This window comes from Acomys minous (assembly GCF_964271855.1).
Source record: "Acomys minous genome assembly, chromosome: 3".
In the NCBI taxonomy this organism is placed as follows: Eukaryota; Metazoa; Chordata; class Mammalia; order Rodentia; family Muridae; genus Acomys; species Acomys minous.
In genome coordinates this window covers 94,102,673-94,121,499 of record NC_140485.1, presented here as the reverse complement: position 1 = coordinate 94,121,499, position 18,827 = coordinate 94,102,673, and the positions used below count along the sequence as shown (strand labels likewise).

Sequence of the window (18,827 nt, the reverse complement as noted above, 5' to 3'; positions counted from 1 at the left end):
AGAATCCTCTCCTGGCTCGTGGTTTTGAATTCTTAAGGTTTTGAGTTCTTAATGTGCCTTTGAAGAAGAAAAGTTTTCAGGTTTGATGGAATCCAGTTAGATAAACTTTGGTTTGTTGTGGGTCACATCAAACCTTTTTTTTTTTTTAAACAAGTTCTCACTGTGTAGTACTAGCTGGCCTAGAGCTTAGAGTCATCCACCTGCCTCTGTCTCCTGAGTTCCAGGGCTTGAGGCACGTGCCACCACACCTAGATCACGCTGAATCTTAAGAAAACTTTTCCAAATCCAAGACTGTGCTTGCCTCGTACATTCTTCTTAAGGCTTTTTTTTTTTTTTAAATTCATTTTGAGTTGATTTTTCCTACAATGTAGAGAAAGGTCGAATTCCATTATTTCTTGTATGACTTCTTCCCTCACTAACGGGCCTTAGCTGACCAACAGCTGTGTAGATAAGTGGGGTTATTTCCAGGCAAACCAGAGCTATGCTGTCTTGGTTACTATTTCCTGGTTGTAAAGTTTGATGTTGTGACATGTAAAGTCTCTACTTCTTTGATTGTTAATTTCATTCCTCTGGTCTTTTGTAATTCCATGAGTTTTAAAATCAGCTTGTTAATTACAATAAAGAAATTAGTCAAGATTCTAACAGGGATTATGCTGATTTTGTTGAACAATTTTAGTGTGTTGACACTTAATAATTAAATAAATATGATATTTTCACCATTCATTTCTATCTTCTTTCAACAATGTTATGTATTTTCCAGAATATAAATTGAGACTTCTTCTGTTCAATTTGTTTTTAAGGGTTTCACTGTTTTCAGTCTTATTATATGGAATTGCTTTCTTGATTTCATTTTCAGGTTGTTCGATGTAAGTATATAGGAATACAGTTGAGATCTCTGTGTATTGATTTTTGCATCCTGCAACCTTGTTGATAATTTATTGGTTCCAGTAATTTAAAAACTGGGTTCTTTAGGATTCTGTACAGATAGGGGGTAATTTTACCTCCTTTTCCAGTCTGGAAGACTGTCCATGTTTTTCTTATCAAATCGCCATGGCTGAGCCCTCCAGCATGAAGCCGGCGTGGCTGAGGTAATGCTGGCCGCAGGGAACAGCATCTAATCCTTTCCCATAAACTGTGATGTCACCTGCAGGCTTTTAAGGGCCCATTGTTGAGGGTGTTTCCTTCTGTCTTGGCCTATTGACTGATATTTATTATGAAAAGGTATGCGGTTTTGCCCCATGTTTTCTGCGTCTATCAAGATGATTGTGTAGTCTGTGGGCTTTTGTGTTCTATCCTTGGGATGGATTAACTTATTTGGGGATGTTAAATTACCTCTCAGGTCCTCCTTGGTTGGTGCAGCTCTTCCTGGAAGTCATCAGATTCAGTCTTGTCAGCACTGGGAGGAAGGCCTCACAGGAGGCCTGGTCACGTATGTCTGTGCACCACATGCGTGCCTGGTGCTTGCAGAAGCCAAAAGAGGGCGTTAGATCCACTGGTACTAGGGCCACACACAGTTGTGGGCCAATACATGGGCACTGGGGTCTGAACCCAGGTCCTCTGGAAGAACAGGAAGTTTTCTTAATTGTTGGGCCACCTCTCCAGCCCTAAAACAGAAGCTTTCACACCTACAAATTTTACCTCTAAGTTACTACCTTCGTCTTATGTCTTTGATGGCTCTTGTCCCCAGACAGCCTCCATGGAAGTCCCCAGCAGTGGGACCCGCTACCTTCCCTAATCATATCAAATCTTAGATTTTAAAAACACCTTCTTGAAGGAGGAGTCTAGACATGGTGAAGCTGTCAGGGTCTTGTGGCCACAAATGCATGCTTCATTGCTCATCCTGGGATATCTGTTGTTACAGATTGTCTTTCTTTGGGGATATCAGGATCTACTTTGATTGTGTTTAATTTATGGTTATTGATGAAGCTAAAAAGTTATGGCTTGACTAGGATGAGGGTGAGGCTAGAAAAGTTTCCTTTTTATCTTTATCTCTATGCTATATCTGGATCTTTACACACACACATACACACACACACACACACACACACACACACACACACACACCTCTACACACATACACCTCATTTGGCTACATGTACAGCAGCTCACAGCTGGAACTATTGTTTTTGTTTTGTTTTTGTTTTGTTTCTGAGTGATTAGGTAGTACCAAGATAGGTACTGTTCCTTCTAAACATGGAAGAACCTACCTCCTGGCTCCTCCCTGGGGAGACAAGATCTCAATTTGCCGCCAGTGCTGTTTAGAATGATCCTGTGTGTTCACGTCTCTCCTTTGCCCGTGCTCACTGGTAATAGTGACCGCGTCAGAGCAGGGTTTGTCGAGCCTGAGGCGCGGGTAGCTAGCTCCCTGGGCTTCTCTCATGTCTGGTTCCTGCATCCCTTACTTTGTAGCCAAGGCATCCACTGCCGAAGAGTGCCTGGTAAACCCTGTGGGTATGAACCGCTACAGCACGGATGCCTCGCCTCCTGTCTTTAGCCACCGGGGCTCCTTGACACACTCCTCCCTGTACTTCAAGAGGCTGAACTCTGGAGATGGCCACGTTGGGGGAGGCCCTGCCACGACCACCAGTGGTTCCCGTACAAACCCTGTGCCCTCTGGAGGATCCTCAACACCTGGACTGAGGCTCCCAGCCTCCAGCCCCAAGAGGAATGGGACATCTATCGAAGGAAACAGATGTGGTAATGTGATGTACACCTTGGCTTCCTGGTAGCTCATGGCCTCCACTTTTGCCTGAAAACACTGCATGGAGAGAGAGTATAGTGATTTGAACACGACACCTCTGGGAAACCAGAACGTTCCACAAGCCCATTCAATTTTTGTTATGCCTATAGGTAGCCAATCTCAACTTCTGATCATAAATTAAGAAAATAATACATTAGGTAACCAATTAATAGACCCCAAAATGTCCACTAGGAGCTCAAATGCCATAGACAGCTAGTCCAAGAATCCAAGGTGGGTGTTCTATCTGAATGCGGGGAGTTGTGCTCTGTTCCTTCTGTATCTCCGCCATGTCTGTCTGTTTTCACACCTCTGAATCTAGTGGACAGGAGCAGAGATGGCACCTATGACACCCTGGATGGGATAGGCATGCGTCCCACTCACAATCCATCGGCAAGATTGGATCACTAGGTCCCACTTAACCAGGAAGGAACCCATCTCTGTATCAGGAGAAAGCAGCAGCAGGCTTGGGTGAAAGATGGTCCTTCACATGGTGGATGATTGATTCAGTGATGAGAGTTCACTGGAGAAAGCAGAGCAGACAAAAAGTGCCTCAGTGCTGGTCATTAGGCCCTCCATCTCCCTCACAAGAGAAATGTAATACGCAAAAGGGCTCAGAGGGCCGCGGGGTTATGGCAGCGATGTGGAGGCTGTTCTGATAGACGCTTTACAGTGGGTGTGCCCAGTCTGCAGCCTGGGGACCACCTGTGACCTGGAGTAGCAATGACTTTAGGACAACACATATAGTCAGCATCATATGGCAATGCCAAGAACACCCCTGCTTTACAAAGTCCTTTCAAGCTTTTCATTAACAGGGTTGGAGCCGTAGAACAGAGTGGGTAATTGTGGATGAATCAGGCTGGCAACCTGGATTAGCTTTTTTTTTCTCTAATTTTTCAAGTCCTAGTTTCTCTGTGCTTCTGTTTCATTACCTGAGAAATTGAAATTGTAGTACCAGCAACCCCTTCCTCACAGAATCATGGGGAAGGGTAAATAAGTTCATATGTGTGTTTGATAGAAGGCCTATGACGTAAGAGTGGGTAATCAGTGCTAATGCCACAGATCCCATGAGTGCATCACTCAACACACTCATAGCCGATCTCCACAGCTGGAACTGCTGAAGGGGACCCCAGGCCAGAGTCTGGGGAGCTTTCGCTCACTCCTCTGTCACTACCCACCAGGCTGGCTGTGTGCGCTTTGGCAAGCCACATCTTTTCTCTAGGTGTGGATCCCTCTCCAGGGGCGGCCATGAGTCACACAACTGGGCTGTTTTGTACAATTCAAGACCTTCCAACCACTTCACCCGTCCCAGGGGAGCACACCCCAGAGGGGCCTCTGCTGCTCAGCAGGGACCCCCTTGAAGGAAAAGTGGCTCTGAAAGGCCGAAAAATGAAATTATCCATTCTCTATAGCTGCAGGAACTCTTTTAGCATAAGTATTCCATTTACAGCACCTCTGCGGGGTGCTAAAGGGGAAAAATGCAAATACATGAGCGAGCTGCTCAACCATGCAGAGTCTCAGCAACTAGAGGGGCCATGGGTGGGTGGGAAGGGGCAGAGGGCTGGGACGCGTGTCTCTGGGGCATGGGTGGGTGGGAAGGGGCAGAGGGCTGGGACGCGTGTCTCTGGGGCATGGGTGGGTGGGAAGGGGCAGAGGGCTGGGACACGTGTCTCTGGGGCATGGGTGGGTGCGAAGGGGCAGAGGGCTGGGACGCGTGTCTCTGGGGCATGGGTGGGTGCGAAGGGGCAGAGGGCTGGGACGCGTGTCTCTGGGGCATGGGTGGGTGGGAAGGGGCGGAGGGCTGGGACTCGTGTCTCTGGGGCATGGGTGGGTGGGAAGGGGCGGAGGGCTGGGGCTCGTGTCTCTGGGGCATGGGTGGGTGGGAAGGGACGGAGGGCTGGGACGCGTGTCTCTGGGGCATGGGTGGGTGGGAAGGGGCAGAGGCTGGGGCTCATGTCTCTGGAAGAGCTTTCCATTTCTGCCACCTCTCCTTCTCTAGAATTTAGTCACATGGTCACTAGCTGCATGGGGAACTGAGCGATGTGATTTCAGTTCCAGGCACAGATCAGGGGCCCTGTTGTAAGGAGAAGGGGAAAGAGATGCTCTGCAGGCCACTAATCGTCTGAGCATACGAGCAACCCTTCCTTGTGAAGAATGTTGGTGTTCTTCATTTTTCCTCCCCTGGCCGCAGCAGGGGAACTATGGCCTCAGTTTTGTGAGAGCCTCGTTCCTATTTGAATCCCCGATGGTTCAAGCAAAGAGGGGGGGCTTGTGTTAAACTGTCGTTGAGCCAGCACCAGCTATGGACTACTTTCTACTGTTACTAGTAACAGTGCATTGCTTTATAAGACGTGTTACCATATACATTTCCGGACAACGGTGGAGCAAGAGGCAAGTCAGTTGTTGAACCAAACTGACTTGGCCGACTCTAGCATTTGGTCTATCCAAACCACCGCAGGATCTCTGGGCTGTGCTAGCAGGGTTTCCTGGGGTCCCTTCTGATGTGGAAGAGGATGGAGAAGAGGGTGACAGTGGACAGGAGGCCAGCTCCACTGTGACTCTTTATCAAGGGTGGAGAGGGGTGCTTGAAGCAAATCTGCCAGGCTACCGGTCATTAGAAACCATGGTGCTTCAGCGTGCTGAGCTGAGTGGAGCAACACGGGCAATAGAGAAAGCTTTTGCTTCCTTTCCCATTTTCACCTACCGGCTGTGGGTCCTTCTCATTTTTCTTCCCTTGGTTAAAACCTTCTCTCTCCCTCAGGACTGCCTGGTTTCCTCTGAAATTACATCCTGGGCGAAAACCACTGGCATCAAGAAACTGTTTCTCTTTCAGTGTGTTTGATCCAATTCATAAATCCTGGAAGAAACCTAGAAATGGATTTAAATTACAATGGTTTAAAACCCCCGGAGTCTGGAAAGCTGCACCAGGCGCAGGCAGGAGGGAAGGGAGTGATGACGTCCCCAGCCTCCCGCCGCCCTGACAGTAGGAGCCGGTGCCTGGGCTGCCAGCGCGGGGAGGTGCAACATGGGGTGTGCTTTCCCTGGCGGTTGCTAATGTTCAGGTGAATATTGGGAGCGTCTGTTTCTCATCAGAGACCCAACCGGCCAGAGCTATAAAGGGCTATAAAGAGGTTCTTGATAACCAAAGCTTCCAGAACACACTCTAGAATTCCCAACCACAAGGCAGCTCCAAGATGTACAGTCAGAAGCCAAATAAACCTGACATTGTTGTCACAGCTCACAAGTTTCCTGTGGGCTGGCCTTGGCTTCCAGGGGCTGTCAGTAAGGGACGAGGGGACTTCTGCTAGAGAAGGAAAGAGCAAGAGGGCTGAGGTCTGCAGAGTCAAGAACGGGCCTCCTCATTGTGGGAGGAGAGAGGGGCTGGGATGATGTGGGGAAACGCACTGAATGGTTTGGGGGTCCACGCCAAGCAGGTGGGGCTTTGCCTATAGTGATTGTAAACCACGTCTTTCTGTGCAGGGCGGGGAGTGGTGGTGGTGGTGGGATTAGGGAGCTGAAATACTGGGCATTTATGGAGCGACACACATGCTGAAGACTGACTGGCTTTCGGGCTGATTCTGATATCTAGAACTCTATCCTGTTGATCCGTGCTGCCCAAGATGGAAAGTGTTTTTACTAGCGGACATCTAAGAGATCCAGGGACTGGGCACTTAGGCAGCGGCTCTTCTTGGGTCTGAGGATGGTGCTGTGAAAGCAGAGGCATCCCATTCCAGAAAGACCGACCGGAGCGTGCTACTGTGATTGCTGTGGAGGTGGGAACGTGTGGCCTATGTGACATGTTGGGTGGGGAGGGGGAGCTGTGACATGTTGGGTGGGGAGGGGTACAGTGACATGTGGGGTGGGGAGGGGAGCTGTGACATGTTGGGTGGGGAGGGGAGCTGTGAAATGTGGGGTGGGGAGGGGGGAGCTGTGACATTGGGAGGGGAGGGGAGCTGTGACATACTGGGTGGGGAGGAGTTGAGGGACTGCCTCTCCTTGGGAAAGGCTGAGGGCGATGGAAGCCACTGAAAAGAGCAGTGACACTTGAGCTCTTTGCAGGAGAGGTGTCTAGAGGCTCCTGGCTGAGATCACATTGCTTTGTGGGAGGTGGGTGGAGGGTAACAGTGTCAGTTTCTGGCTGAGAAGGAATGCAGCCCAGCCTGGCCTGCTGGTCTCCAGGGACCGACTTCTGTCCTATTGGCAGGCCAGCTTGTCTTGGAGAAAAAAAACCCTAATTAATCTAAGGAAGGATCCAGATTCCTTCTCTCTGGTCTCTTCCTCCTTGTAGTATCTTAAAAACTGAAAATGAAAGAGTGCAAAACAGCACTGTTTCAAACCACCTGATTCTGCATAGATTGTGAGCTACCTGGGCACCCCAAACTCTTCATAGGCTTGGACACACACTTGGAGCCTACAGAGGTATTCCTGTCAGCAGCCTGACTCACACTGGGTCAGGCAGGGCCTGAGGTTGGAGGGAACTCGGAGACCCTGACACACACACACACACACACACACACACACACACACACACACACACACACACACACCTGCACACTGGAGAAGTGCAGAGCTGTGCGGAGCTGTGGGAAAGAGGGATTTCTGACTCCTGGCTCGTCACTCCCTGTTCCACTCTCCCACACTGTTAGCTAAAGTTTCTCCTGAATTATGAATGAGCAAAAAGCAATTATGTGTGTGCTCCTGGGGACGCATAAGACAGAAAGAGATCTGCAGATGTGGTACAAGTACCTGTCCTTCAGAAGGGGCCGGCAGGATTGCTTTTCAGTACCGAGTCTGTCGGTGGTCTGTTTTTCTGCTAACCATGAATTTGGCTTCAGGAGCAACAAGATTTAATTATGTACCCATTTACCACTGGGTCTCACTTTTCACGTCTCCACAGCCCATGGGGAGCCACATGAGCAAGCACGGCTTTCCCAGTGCTAGACAATGCTGTGGGTGGTGAGCGCTTTTCACACACTGTCCACACAGGGGCCGGGTTTATCCCATCCATCCAATCCAGTTGACCTATCACATCTGCCTGTGGCCCCGTCCTGTGTGGGACTGGACCCATCTGTCTTCCCGATGCTGTTCCAGTGGCTGGAGCGGGGCATGGTTGTATGTTGTTTTTTTCTCTGTGAGCACAGACCTGTGTCGGCTTTGTGAACCCGCTGCAGGAAAGCTCCATTTTCCTTCTCTCGAAGGAGTTCGCGTGCTTTGGGTGACGAACAACTGCTGAGGTGTGACTCAATCTACCTGCTGTCCTGTCTCGTATGACTAAAAGGTCCCTCAGAAACACTTCCCAAACAGCCTGGCTGCTCTTCCACCATCGTAATAAAAAGGGAAAGTGCCCACAGCTGGCACCAAGTCCCAAGCACGAACACCTGCCTCAGTGTCTCAAGAATCTGCTGTCCATAGCCATCACAGAGAGCATTCTCCTCACAGACGGTTAGGAGTCCTCCACTCAGCTGCAGACCATGGCTACGGTTCCTGACCTGGCTCAAAGGGCTGCAGGATCTTATCAGCGGGCCAGACTTCCCCTCCTTCCTGCCAAGTAGAGGAAATTAGATTTGACCTCTGCTCTCATCGGTCCAGAATCATCCATGGACTAAAGACTTCCCGCCTTTGTAGTCAGGACATCTATTACCACCCTGATTAACAGCCATGCTCCCATGGGCGGGCCTTGAAGACAGATGTGACTTCTGTGACTCCTCAGCCCCTCAGTGTTGAGTGCAGGTGTCTTTAAATGGAGTTTAAAAAAAAATCACCTTTCACTAGCGGGGCGTCAGTGTTCCGAAGGCTCTGGGGAGCAGGAACAGTTCCTTGGCGAGATGACTGCTGTCAAACCACCTCATGGGACCCTTCCGGGTCCAGCAAGGAAAAGTCAGGAAAAAAAAAATCAAAGTAAATCGTAGTTCTTAACCGGGACAGATTCAGCAATGAATCTCGTTCCCTCAGCTCATAGGCACTGGGCACTTCCCAGGAGTATCAAAAGTGAGAGAGGCAGCACAGAAGAAATGTGTATTGATGTAAGACTTAGGGAAGCAGCCGGGCACCAGCTTCTCGGCTCCTAGAATTTCCCTGTGGGGAGGCTGCATTTTGCTCACCGTCTTGGCCGTTTTCTAGCCTTGAAGCAGCGGCAAGGATCACTCACACGAAGCTAGCCTGTTTCTGCAGAGCACATTGACCCATTCCACAGTCATCAAATCCGTGTTCTGGGTGTGTGTATTCTCTGCACAGCTGTGGAGGGGTCAGGGGGACATATGACCCTAGTAATGAGAGGCCTTGGGTTGTATTGTTCACCAAACGCCTCTCCCAGGGCCGAACCAGGGAAAGCGCTTCGCACGGTTGTGAAATCTAAAGGCTGCAGAAAAGTAGGAGGAACTGTACTGCGGCCGTGAGAAGCGTTCGCTGAGAAGGATAAATAAAAGCCCGAGGTCAGATAGGTGACAGCGGGAAGGATGGCAATGATGCTCACGGAGGGGTCTGATGGTTCCTGGGCTGGCAGTGTTCATTCTCTCTCTCTCTCTCTCTCTCTCTCTCTCTCTCTCTCTCTCTCTCTCTCTCTCCATGCATGCCTGTCTATCTGTGTGATTTTATTTGGATATGTGCCTTATTTTATTTGTGTGTATATGTATACAGCATGTGGCTGTGTCACATACACGTGCATTTGTGTGCGGATGGCACTCTGTGTGTGTCATCACACTCATGCTGAGGTTTATGGACAATCTTGAGTGTTGGTCCTTGTCTTTCCACTGTGTTCAAGCCAGGGTCTCCCTGCTGCTTTTCTGCTGTGTGTACCAAGCTAGCCAGCTCACAGGCCTTTCAGGGATTCCTCTGTCCCCCTCCTCAGGAATGCTGGGGTTAAGGACCCCAGCTATGCATCCTAGTTTGACTTCAGTTTTGGGGATCCAAACTGAAGGTCCTCATGCTTATATGGCAAGTGTTTTAACCATCAAGCCATCTCCCCAGCTCCCAGTCCCTGGGCTTTGATGGTTGATGGGGTATCAGTGGGAAGGAGGAGGGCAAATAGTGATGCAATAGGAAAACAGACCATAATCAGTGTGCCTTGATGGATACATAGGGGGCCTCCTTCACTCTGTGAGCATCTGTGGTAGGTTGACCAGAAGGCCCAGTGCTTGCCCACTTCAGTATCCGTACGTGCCTCTGCCTAGAGGATGGTGCTGTGTTCTAAGATACACGGTGGCCAAACCGCAAGCAGGGGCAGCTCCAGGATTTGTCCCTAGGTCCCCTGGCCCAAGTCTTTTCCCTCCATCTAAGAAGGAAAGGTACTACGGAACCACAATACAGCTGTCGAGTTGGAGGTACAGTGCATAGGCAAGGGGGACTCAGGGGGACCTTGAGTGGTAAATGTGTTCAGACAGAGCTTGGTCTCAGTGGCAATCATATGCTAGACAGAACCGAGCAAAAGCAAGGAGACCTGTGGGGAAACTATTGCAGGGGGATAGGGACGTTTCCCGTTCTTGTTAACAAATACCTGACAAGGAGCAACTAAAGGAAGAAAGGGCCTGTGTCACCTCACAGTTTGGGGGACAGCTCCTCATGACTGCTTGAGTTGGGGCAGTGGCAGCTGATTTTCTGGCTCCTACCATTTTCCTTTCCCCTTTTCTGTGGGATTTTCTAAGCTCCGCCTAATGTTTTAGCCTGCTTTCTTACGCATCCAGGACCACCAGCCCAGGCTTTGCTCTGCCCACAGTGAGCTTGCTGGGCCTTCCCACACCAATCATCAATGAAGGTGATTTGTCTACAGGCCAATCTGGTGTGTGTGGTGGTGGTGGGGGCTGTGTTCCTTTTCTCAATTAAGGTTCTTTCTTTCAGAATGACTCCAGCACATATCGAGTTCACATAAAACCAGGCAGCACACTAGCTTTCCCCACCACTACCCCATTCAGTCTGACACCCCGGCCTCTGGCGTGGTGTCCCCCACAATCAGGGTGCCTCATCCTTTCTCTCTGGAAATGCTTCCCAGAGGTGTGTCTCCTGGATGATTCTAAATCCGGCCATGCTGACAATACAAGTTAGCCATGCTATTAGGGGTACGAGTTCACCAGAGATTCAGCGGGATGATGGGGGAGAAGGGCCAGCAGGAGGGGCACCCTCCCGCGCACCCCCAAAGAACCCAGGGCTGAGACAAAGGACAAGTAGTGTGGTGACGTCATCATCTTCCAAGAGTGCTGCTGGAGGTAGAGGGGCAGGTTAGCCGTTTTGCAGAGTCCAAAAGTAAAGACACACCTCAGTGGTGTCACATTGCCAACTGCAGAGGACACAGGAAGGGCCCAGGATCGATTGGCCCCACGGCCTGCTGAGGCCCAATTTACTTACCACTTATTCGAGCTCGCTAGCCCCAGGCACCAATTCCTAGTTATGGCAGAGCTCGGACCATAGACATAGAGCTGAGCGCAGAAGGGTCTGGGAAACTTTAGCTAGAACTTTGAACCAGAATTTCTGTTTGTTGAGAGCTTTCCCAAAGCTTCCTTCTGTGGACACCACAGCACAGAGGGGCTGTCCCCTTCCTATGTCCCTTGGTCCTTGCTGGCCTGCCACACACAGCATACACCCATCACAGAGAGGCATTTGGCCCTGCCATGGACCTCAGGGCACTAAGGGATCCCTCTGGGCTGAATAGGGGTGGGTATGCCCAGTAGGCAGCACCAAGGTGGGTGTTGAGTTTCACTGCCTCATGGTTCCCATCCTCTGCTCACTCCCTTCCAGCCTCGAGCCCTTCTCCAGAGATGCAGGACACCAGGCGACCGAGCAGCAGAAACCCTTCCACCTGGACTGTAGAGGATGTGGTTCGGTTTGTGAAAGATGCTGATCCTCAGGCCCTGGGGCCTCACGTGGAGCTCTTCAGAAAACATGTATGGAAGTAATGGGTCTGAAGGGAGGGCCAGGGAATGGGATGCGTGGAAGGAGAGAGTTCAGGATCCGCCCCCCCCCCAAATGCTGGAGATCTAGACTAAACTCTAGGCATGAGCCAGAGATGAGAGAGACAGAGGTAACCTTAGACCTGTCAGAGCAGAGCAACTACCAGTTTTGTGTTTTTAAGGAATCTTTTTTTCCTTCTGTTCTCTCTTGAGCCTTTCCTGCTTTCTGCCACTCACCTACCCACCCATCCATCTATCTACCCATCCATATACCTGCCCATCTGTCTGTCTATCCATCACCCATCTATCCATCCACTCATCCATCCAACCATTGACCCATCCTTCCATCCACCCACCCACCTCTGCCTGTGCAGTCAGTAGTCACTGGTAGCACCCCTACAATTTGCCAGACAAACTGTGATCCAGTGTTCTTACTACTTAGACCAGTGGCAGTGACTCTCCACCTCCACAATGCTGTGACCCTTTAGGACAGTTCCTCATGTTGCAGTGACCCGTCCCCCCCCCCCAACTATAAAATTATCTTCGTTGCTACCTCATAACTAACTTTACTGCTGATATGAACCAATGTAAATCTCTGTTTTCTAGTGGTCTTAGGTGACCCCTGTGAAAGGATCACTCGTTGGCTCAGAGGGTTAAATGAGAAACCATACATAAATATGTAACATGAAGCCTCGCTCATATAGTTAGGCTTCATATAAATGTTATTATCCGTTCTGAAATGAATGCAGATGGGAAGTGGGGAGGAAGGCTTCCTATGTTACTTCTGGATGGCTGGTACAACAAATTGCTACAAATCTAGGACCTTAAGACAATAGATGCTGCTGATCTTTATTTCTCTGGGGTTGGAGCCCAGCCAGGGTTGCACTGGGCTAAGGTCCAGGTGTTGGCAGGGATATATTGTTGTCTAGGTAGTCTACGGGCAGTCGGCTTGCCTGCTTGTCCCAGCTGCATGAGCCGCTTTAAAGCCAGGAGCATCTGCCCAGCTCCCCCTCAGGCTGGCTGGTCTGTGACTCTCTCTTTAGTTGGCTGACACGTGTCACAACTGGTCTAGTAGGAATGTAGGTGAAGCCTTGTCTGATTCAACCAGAAGAGGGCTGGAGTCTGACAGGTGCAAGGTAGCAAATGACTTCAGGGAGGGGACAGGAAGAGGAGGACATTTTAGTTGTTTGCTTCCGTTGCTCCCAAGGGCTTTCCCAGAACCGAGAGCACATGATCTCTATGCACCTGCTCTGAAGGTCCCACCCCTACCCCCACCCCACCCCACCCCCACAACCCTTCCCCCTTGTGAGCACACCGTGACCTTAGCCCCCATTGGGCTGCTCTGACTGTCACCTGGGCTTTCTTTCCCACCAGGAGATCGATGGCAATGCCTTGCTGTTGCTGAGGAGCGACATGATCATGAAATACCTGGGCCTGAAGCTGGGTCCCGCGCTCAAACTCTGTTACCACATTGACAAGCTGAAGCAAGCTAAATTCTAAAGGTCTCAAGGACTGGAAGCAAACCCCGAGATCTCAAGCTTCCCTTCTGCCTGACCAGCAGCCGGCCCCCTGTTTCCAGTAGAGTGTCCTTTAAATGTCACAGCCACAGAGACTTTGTCCTTTTATAAAATGTGTGCATCCTTGCCTTCCCTAATGTTCCACGTGGCCCCTTTCAGAGGCTCAACGGTGTCACAGATTTGTTAGAGAAATCACAAAAGGCCGATTACATTTAGTGTTCCTGACATGTTGCTCATTCTTTATGGGTGCTATTTGTGTCACGACAGACTGGATAACTGAATGCTGTCACAAGGAGAGCTCTGGAGGGGGCTCTCAAAGTCACAAGAAGGAGTTTGCCCCTGCTGAGGAGAGACCCATGGCAGCCTCTCCCTGTTCCGAGCGCGCATGAGCCTTAGTGGACTCAGCTCTGGGAGTCACCTTCAGATCACTGCCTCGCCTTGCACTATCTGGAAAACTTGAATCTTTTTTTTTTTCTCTCTCTCTCTCTCTCTCTCAAAGGGGAAAGGATGTTTTCTAGTCCTGGCTACTGAACTCCTTCATTGCTCCACCAGAGGGCAGACTGCTAATGAGAATGCAGGATGTACTGACTGCAGGCCTGGGCGAGGGTTTCTCTAAGTAAGATCTACTTTGCGCAGGGATGGGGGATCAGTTCCGCAGGCAGCACCCCAGATTGTGACTTGGGAAGAGATCGTGATCTGTAGGGGTTTGGCTCAGGTGCTTGACTGACTGACAGACTAGGTAAGAATTCGGAAGTTACCCTCTGCCTAAACAAAGATTCTCTTTGTTTATTCCTGCCTTCCCAGAGGCTTTCTGAGGCGCTGATCTGCTGGCATGCTGAGGAATCCTGAGGACATTTAGCTATGGGTATTTCTTGAAAAGAAGAAAGAAAGAAAGAAAGAAAGAAAGAAAGAAAGAAAGAAAGAAAGAAAAAACTGTCTCAGCAAAGTTTGAAATGGGAAGTGTTGGTTTCTAGTTACAAGGCTGCATTCTGTAGCTGTGTCTGTGGCTAATTTTTCTAGTCTTCAACAAGTACGCAGACATGTTTTTATTGGGTTTAATTCAATTTACAAATAGGTTTTCACTCTTCACTGTGAAGTAATAGGAAAAAATTGATTTTCTACCCTTGGCAGCTGTGTCCAAGAGAGGCGGGTGGAGCCACGGTTCACTAGGCGGAAGGGCGGCCTCTTCACTGCTATACTTTGTCAAATCCTTTCTTTTTTTCCTTGTTTATTCTCACTGAATAGAGAACTCATGGGCACATCCTCCTGAAAGAAGCATCTGGGGAAGGTAAGGGTCAAGGGTAAGCCAGGGTCTCCCACGGTCATGGTGTGAATTTTAAAAAGGCATCTTTCCTTAGGTTACAGCCTGAACAAGGCCCCAGCTGGCAAAGGGAGCTGGAGGGGGTTTGGACCCCTCACCTCTCAGCCGGCCGTCCTGGTCCAAAATAAGACAGATGTAGTGTCCTGAATGGATCTACCTATTGTACAAATTAGAATTTAGGTGAAGACCACAGGAAATATTCTGTGCTGTGCTACGAGGCCCACTTTGATTTTCTCTCTATGAGAAAGAGTGACACAGCGTTGCAAGATCTTTGTTAGGTATACAACAGTGGTTGGACCTGAAGTGTAAGAGAGAAAAATATCCGAGAGCTTCCCACTGAATGGAGCTTGATCAGGTTTCTTCGGATGAGCTGGGTGTCTGTTATTTTTAGCGTGAGACAAAAATGACCTTGAATTAGACCTCGGAGAGAATCTTTTAAGATGTTAAAGCGATGAGCAGACTCAGCCACACAACAGACTGTTAATGTTGGGTGCTCCCTGCCGCCCTGGGAGTTCCACCCTGGTCTCAAAAAGCATCAGACAATTCACACGCACGGAACTGCTGGTGTGGACACGGTGAGATCAGGAAAAATCACTTCACTCAAGTGTTTGCCCTGCCCCTTAGACCTGTGGTACCTCTTCAGGGACACAGTCTCCTTAACGGCTGGCAGCAGTAAGCTTTCCTGCCTAGCCTCACCAGTGCCCCATGTTAAGATAAGCCCCAACAAGTCAGGAGAGGCTGCAAGTAGATTCTGAGGGAAAGCTGGGACCTGGCTCAAGTCTATGGGGGGACCTGGCACTGCGTCCCCAAACAGTGACTCTCAGTCAGGTGCTGTCTTATTTTCACATGAAGCCTTAAGTTTGTTTGATTGCAGGATCCCAGACTTTTACGGTTTGGCAAAAGCAAAACAGAATACCAAGAAGCAATTTCATTATTTTTTGGAATGAAGGCTGCCGTATCACAGAAGACCCAGCAGAGCCAATTCTTCCTGCCTGTTTTTGCACGGAATCTGATTAACTGACCAAATCATTGTAGCAACACTGCAATTATAATTAATTTTCATCCCTCTCAAAAATCTTGTCAAACAGGGCAGCTAAATAGCCTCTCAAATGTAAAACACACCAGGCTATTTCCTCTAAACAGACCTTAAAGGGCCAGGCTGTAGGGGTTACTCCGGCCCGAATAAGAAGGGCTTGAACTCACATTTGACAAATAACAAGGTCGCTATTCCACCTGCGTAGCTTTGCTTCAGGTTGTAGCGAATAATGACTGAATTTTGCATAACTCCAAATTAAAGAATATGTGTGCTCATCTTACAAACATTTCCAATTACATTTGTCTTTTAAACACTTGGGGGAAAAAAATCAAGAGACAATTCTGTTGCCTAAAGCATTTTTAAATGTTTTATGAAATACATTATTCCCTTTGTGAAGATTTCAGATAAAAGTTGTGGGGTGTGTGTGTGTGTGTGTGTGTGTGTGTGTGTTTCTATGTATCTCCAGACACTGGAGTCAGAAAAAAATCTAAGAAGTGGTTGGGAGTGTACCAGCTACTGCATGTTTTTAAATAAATATCTTCCCAGCTGTGTAAGGTGGAGGCACAGCCCGGTCTAATCTTCTGGCTGTTACTGGCAGGTGTTCTTTCCTATTCTAGCAGTGCCTGTCCTGTGGATCAGACCAGATCTAGTTTCTGGATGTGTTGCCCTGAAGTAGCAGACCGGACATGCCAGACCAGAGGACCTGTGTGCTCAGGGAAAGGCCATCCTGGGGAGCCCCTGGCAGGGAGCAGCTGTGTAAGGGTCTCAGTCGTGTCTGCCAGGGAGCACGTGGGCCTCTTATTTTCTCCCATAGGAGGGCCATTTTCCTTTTTCCTTTCATAAGAAATAAAGGAGCAGGGGAAATGCTTCTGGAAAACTGTGTTCAGACTTAATAACCTGGGAAGGGATGTTGGCCTGAGAGTTTGAGAAGCAAACCAGAATACTCAAAAGCATACATTTCTTAGGAAAACAATAAAAGAGCAATTGTGCCAACAGCCCCTGCCCATGACACAGCCATAACCTAATGATGTCACAGAATATTTCTTTAAATTGAAATGGTTTAAGTAGAAAACCAAATTGTATATTTTCTTTGAGAAAGGTTTTTGTTGAATCTCTGAAGACAGCTGGAAAAGCCCAATGTTTTATTTGAACATATTCATCATCAGAAAGTCTGATGTCATCATCTCTGATTCCCCCTGAGAACCGGAGTGGTGTTCCAACGCATAAGCTTTGGGATGTGTGCTCAAAGGGTTACCTTTCCCACTCCCCACCCCCCCAGCCCCCCACCCCCACCCCCACCCCACCCCACCCCCGTGGAGCCTGGCTCAAATTGCCATTTAAACCACAGATAAAGACAGTGGCTGTGAAGGAGCTGGGCTGTTTTTCTTTTAATCGCCCAGCCTGTTAAGAGGTGTGGGGGGGGGGGAGCGCCAAAAATCCAACTCTGCTTTTTGTTTTTATTTTTGACATAAACACGCTAAAAAGCTGAGCCCTGCCCTGCTCTCGTGTGTTGCCATGTGCTTTTACTCTCCGTTCCTCGAGAGGACCAGGCTAAGAGCCCCTGAGGGGGAATCCAGCAGATGGTCAGCTATCCAGAGGCACTAACATTCCTGCGTCCATATTGCCGAGTTAGAAACAGCTGCCCAGGAGCCCCACTCCCCGCCCTGCAACAAGCGCTAAGGATGCTGGAGCCTCAGCCCCCTCTGTGTCTTTCCCTCCAAGGCTTAGCCCCGCCCAACATGATTCCTTCACGGACAATTGGAAGCTGGTTTTTTAGAAATCTAGTATTTACTTGAAAGAGGATCGCCCTTATTTATTGCCACCAGTTAAAGATTATGGCAACATGTCTGCTAACAATTTGCTTTGTGTAATTTTGTTCTAATGCTAATAAGCAACAGCTGGGACACTTCCTGCGGTAACTTCCTCTGTGGTTACAGTGCAGTCATCACACAAGACTGCACCAAGCTCTGAGCTTAAGAGCGCACACTCTGGCCTGGAGACTCAGGGCTGGGCTGCCAGCCTCACATCTTCCCAAACTGTGTCCCTGACCTACGCGCTAAACTACCCACTCGGAGACCTGGGGGCTTCTTGGCACACTTAGCAGGAGGTAGAGAAGACAGGAAGATGACCTACCTCAGAGTGGAGAGCTGGCTTGATGGTGACAGTGTCTCTCTGTCTAAACAGATCCACGAGCCGCTCAGACTTGCTCTGTCACCTACTAGACCACATGGCCTGAGCCCTGTGGCTCAGTGCCTGATGCTAAGACAGAAGCGCCATCTCCCACCAGGTCCCACTCCGTAACATACCCACAATTCACTTCTTTAAACCTCTCCCTGTGAAATGAGACTCTCTGTGCGCCCCTTTCCAGCAGCCCTGTGCTGTCAAAGGCTACTTGCATCAGAAATGAAGCAGCCTCGAATCTCGTGATGGCTCTGCCTCCTCACCTGGGGCCGCACTGCCTTCCACATGGCCCTGAGAAGGGGTTCTGCTTGGCTTCTTCCCACTACAGGGAGTTCCCTGCCTGGGGAGCTGGCTTGTCGCTCTGCTGGATGGCTCTGGTGGCGACACGCATGTCTGTGAATCAGATACAAATGTTTGAGGTGAAGCCAACTCTGAAATCTTTGGTTTTTTAATAGAGTTTATCCATGCAGCAGTCAGTCAAATCTGTAACACAGACAGACATTGGCTAGTTGGCCTCAGCAACAGGCTCCCTATCTTTGCGGTAGAAGAGTGTACACCATATAAAAGTTGTACCCAGATGCTGTAATTAGGTTTCTACTGCTGTAATAAACACCGCGACCAAAAGCAAGTTGGAGAAGAGAGGGTTTATTTTTTGTTTTGTTTTGTTTTATTTTTTTCATCTTACAATTCCACATTGTGGTCCATCACCAAGGGAAGTCAGGACAGATGCTCAAATAGGGCAGGAGCATGGAGCAAGGAATTGATAAATTCACAAAGATGTGCTGGTTCCTGGCTTGCTCAGCCTGATTTCTCATATCTCTATGAGACCACCTGCCCAGGCATGGCTCTGCCCACGATGGGTGGGCCCTCCTACATCAATCACTAACAAATTACTAACAGGCCAACATTTTTTAGTTGTTTTGGGTTTGTTTTGTTTTTGTTTTTGTTTTGTTTTGTTTTTTGTTTTTTAAAGATAGTATCTCACTATGTAGCCCTGGCTGGGCTGAGTTCACTATGTAGACCAGGCTGGCTTCGAACTCATAGAGATCCACCTGCCTCTGCTTCCCGAGTACAGGGATTAAAGGCATATGCTACTGTGCTTGGTCATTAATTTATTTCACATGTATGGGTGTTTTGTCTGTGCGTAGGAAGAGGG

The 18,827-nt window shown here is 49.1% G+C and overlaps 1 protein-coding gene across 1 annotated transcript in view; it reads left to right on the top strand.

Annotated features, from left to right (window-relative positions):
• The window catches only part of SCML4 (Scm polycomb group protein like 4), a 101,597-nt gene extending 88,327 nt beyond the window's left edge, over nucleotides 1–13,270 (top strand). Inside the window, 3 exon segments of the mRNA XM_084775819.1 lie at nucleotides 2,410–2,697; nucleotides 11,465–11,610; nucleotides 12,991–13,270. Coding sequence (XP_084631945.1) covers nucleotides 2,410–2,697; nucleotides 11,465–11,610; nucleotides 12,991–13,116 — 560 coding nt within the window. The 3' untranslated portion in view covers nucleotides 13,117–13,270.
• Nucleotides 13,271–18,827: the final 5,557 nt, after the last annotated feature.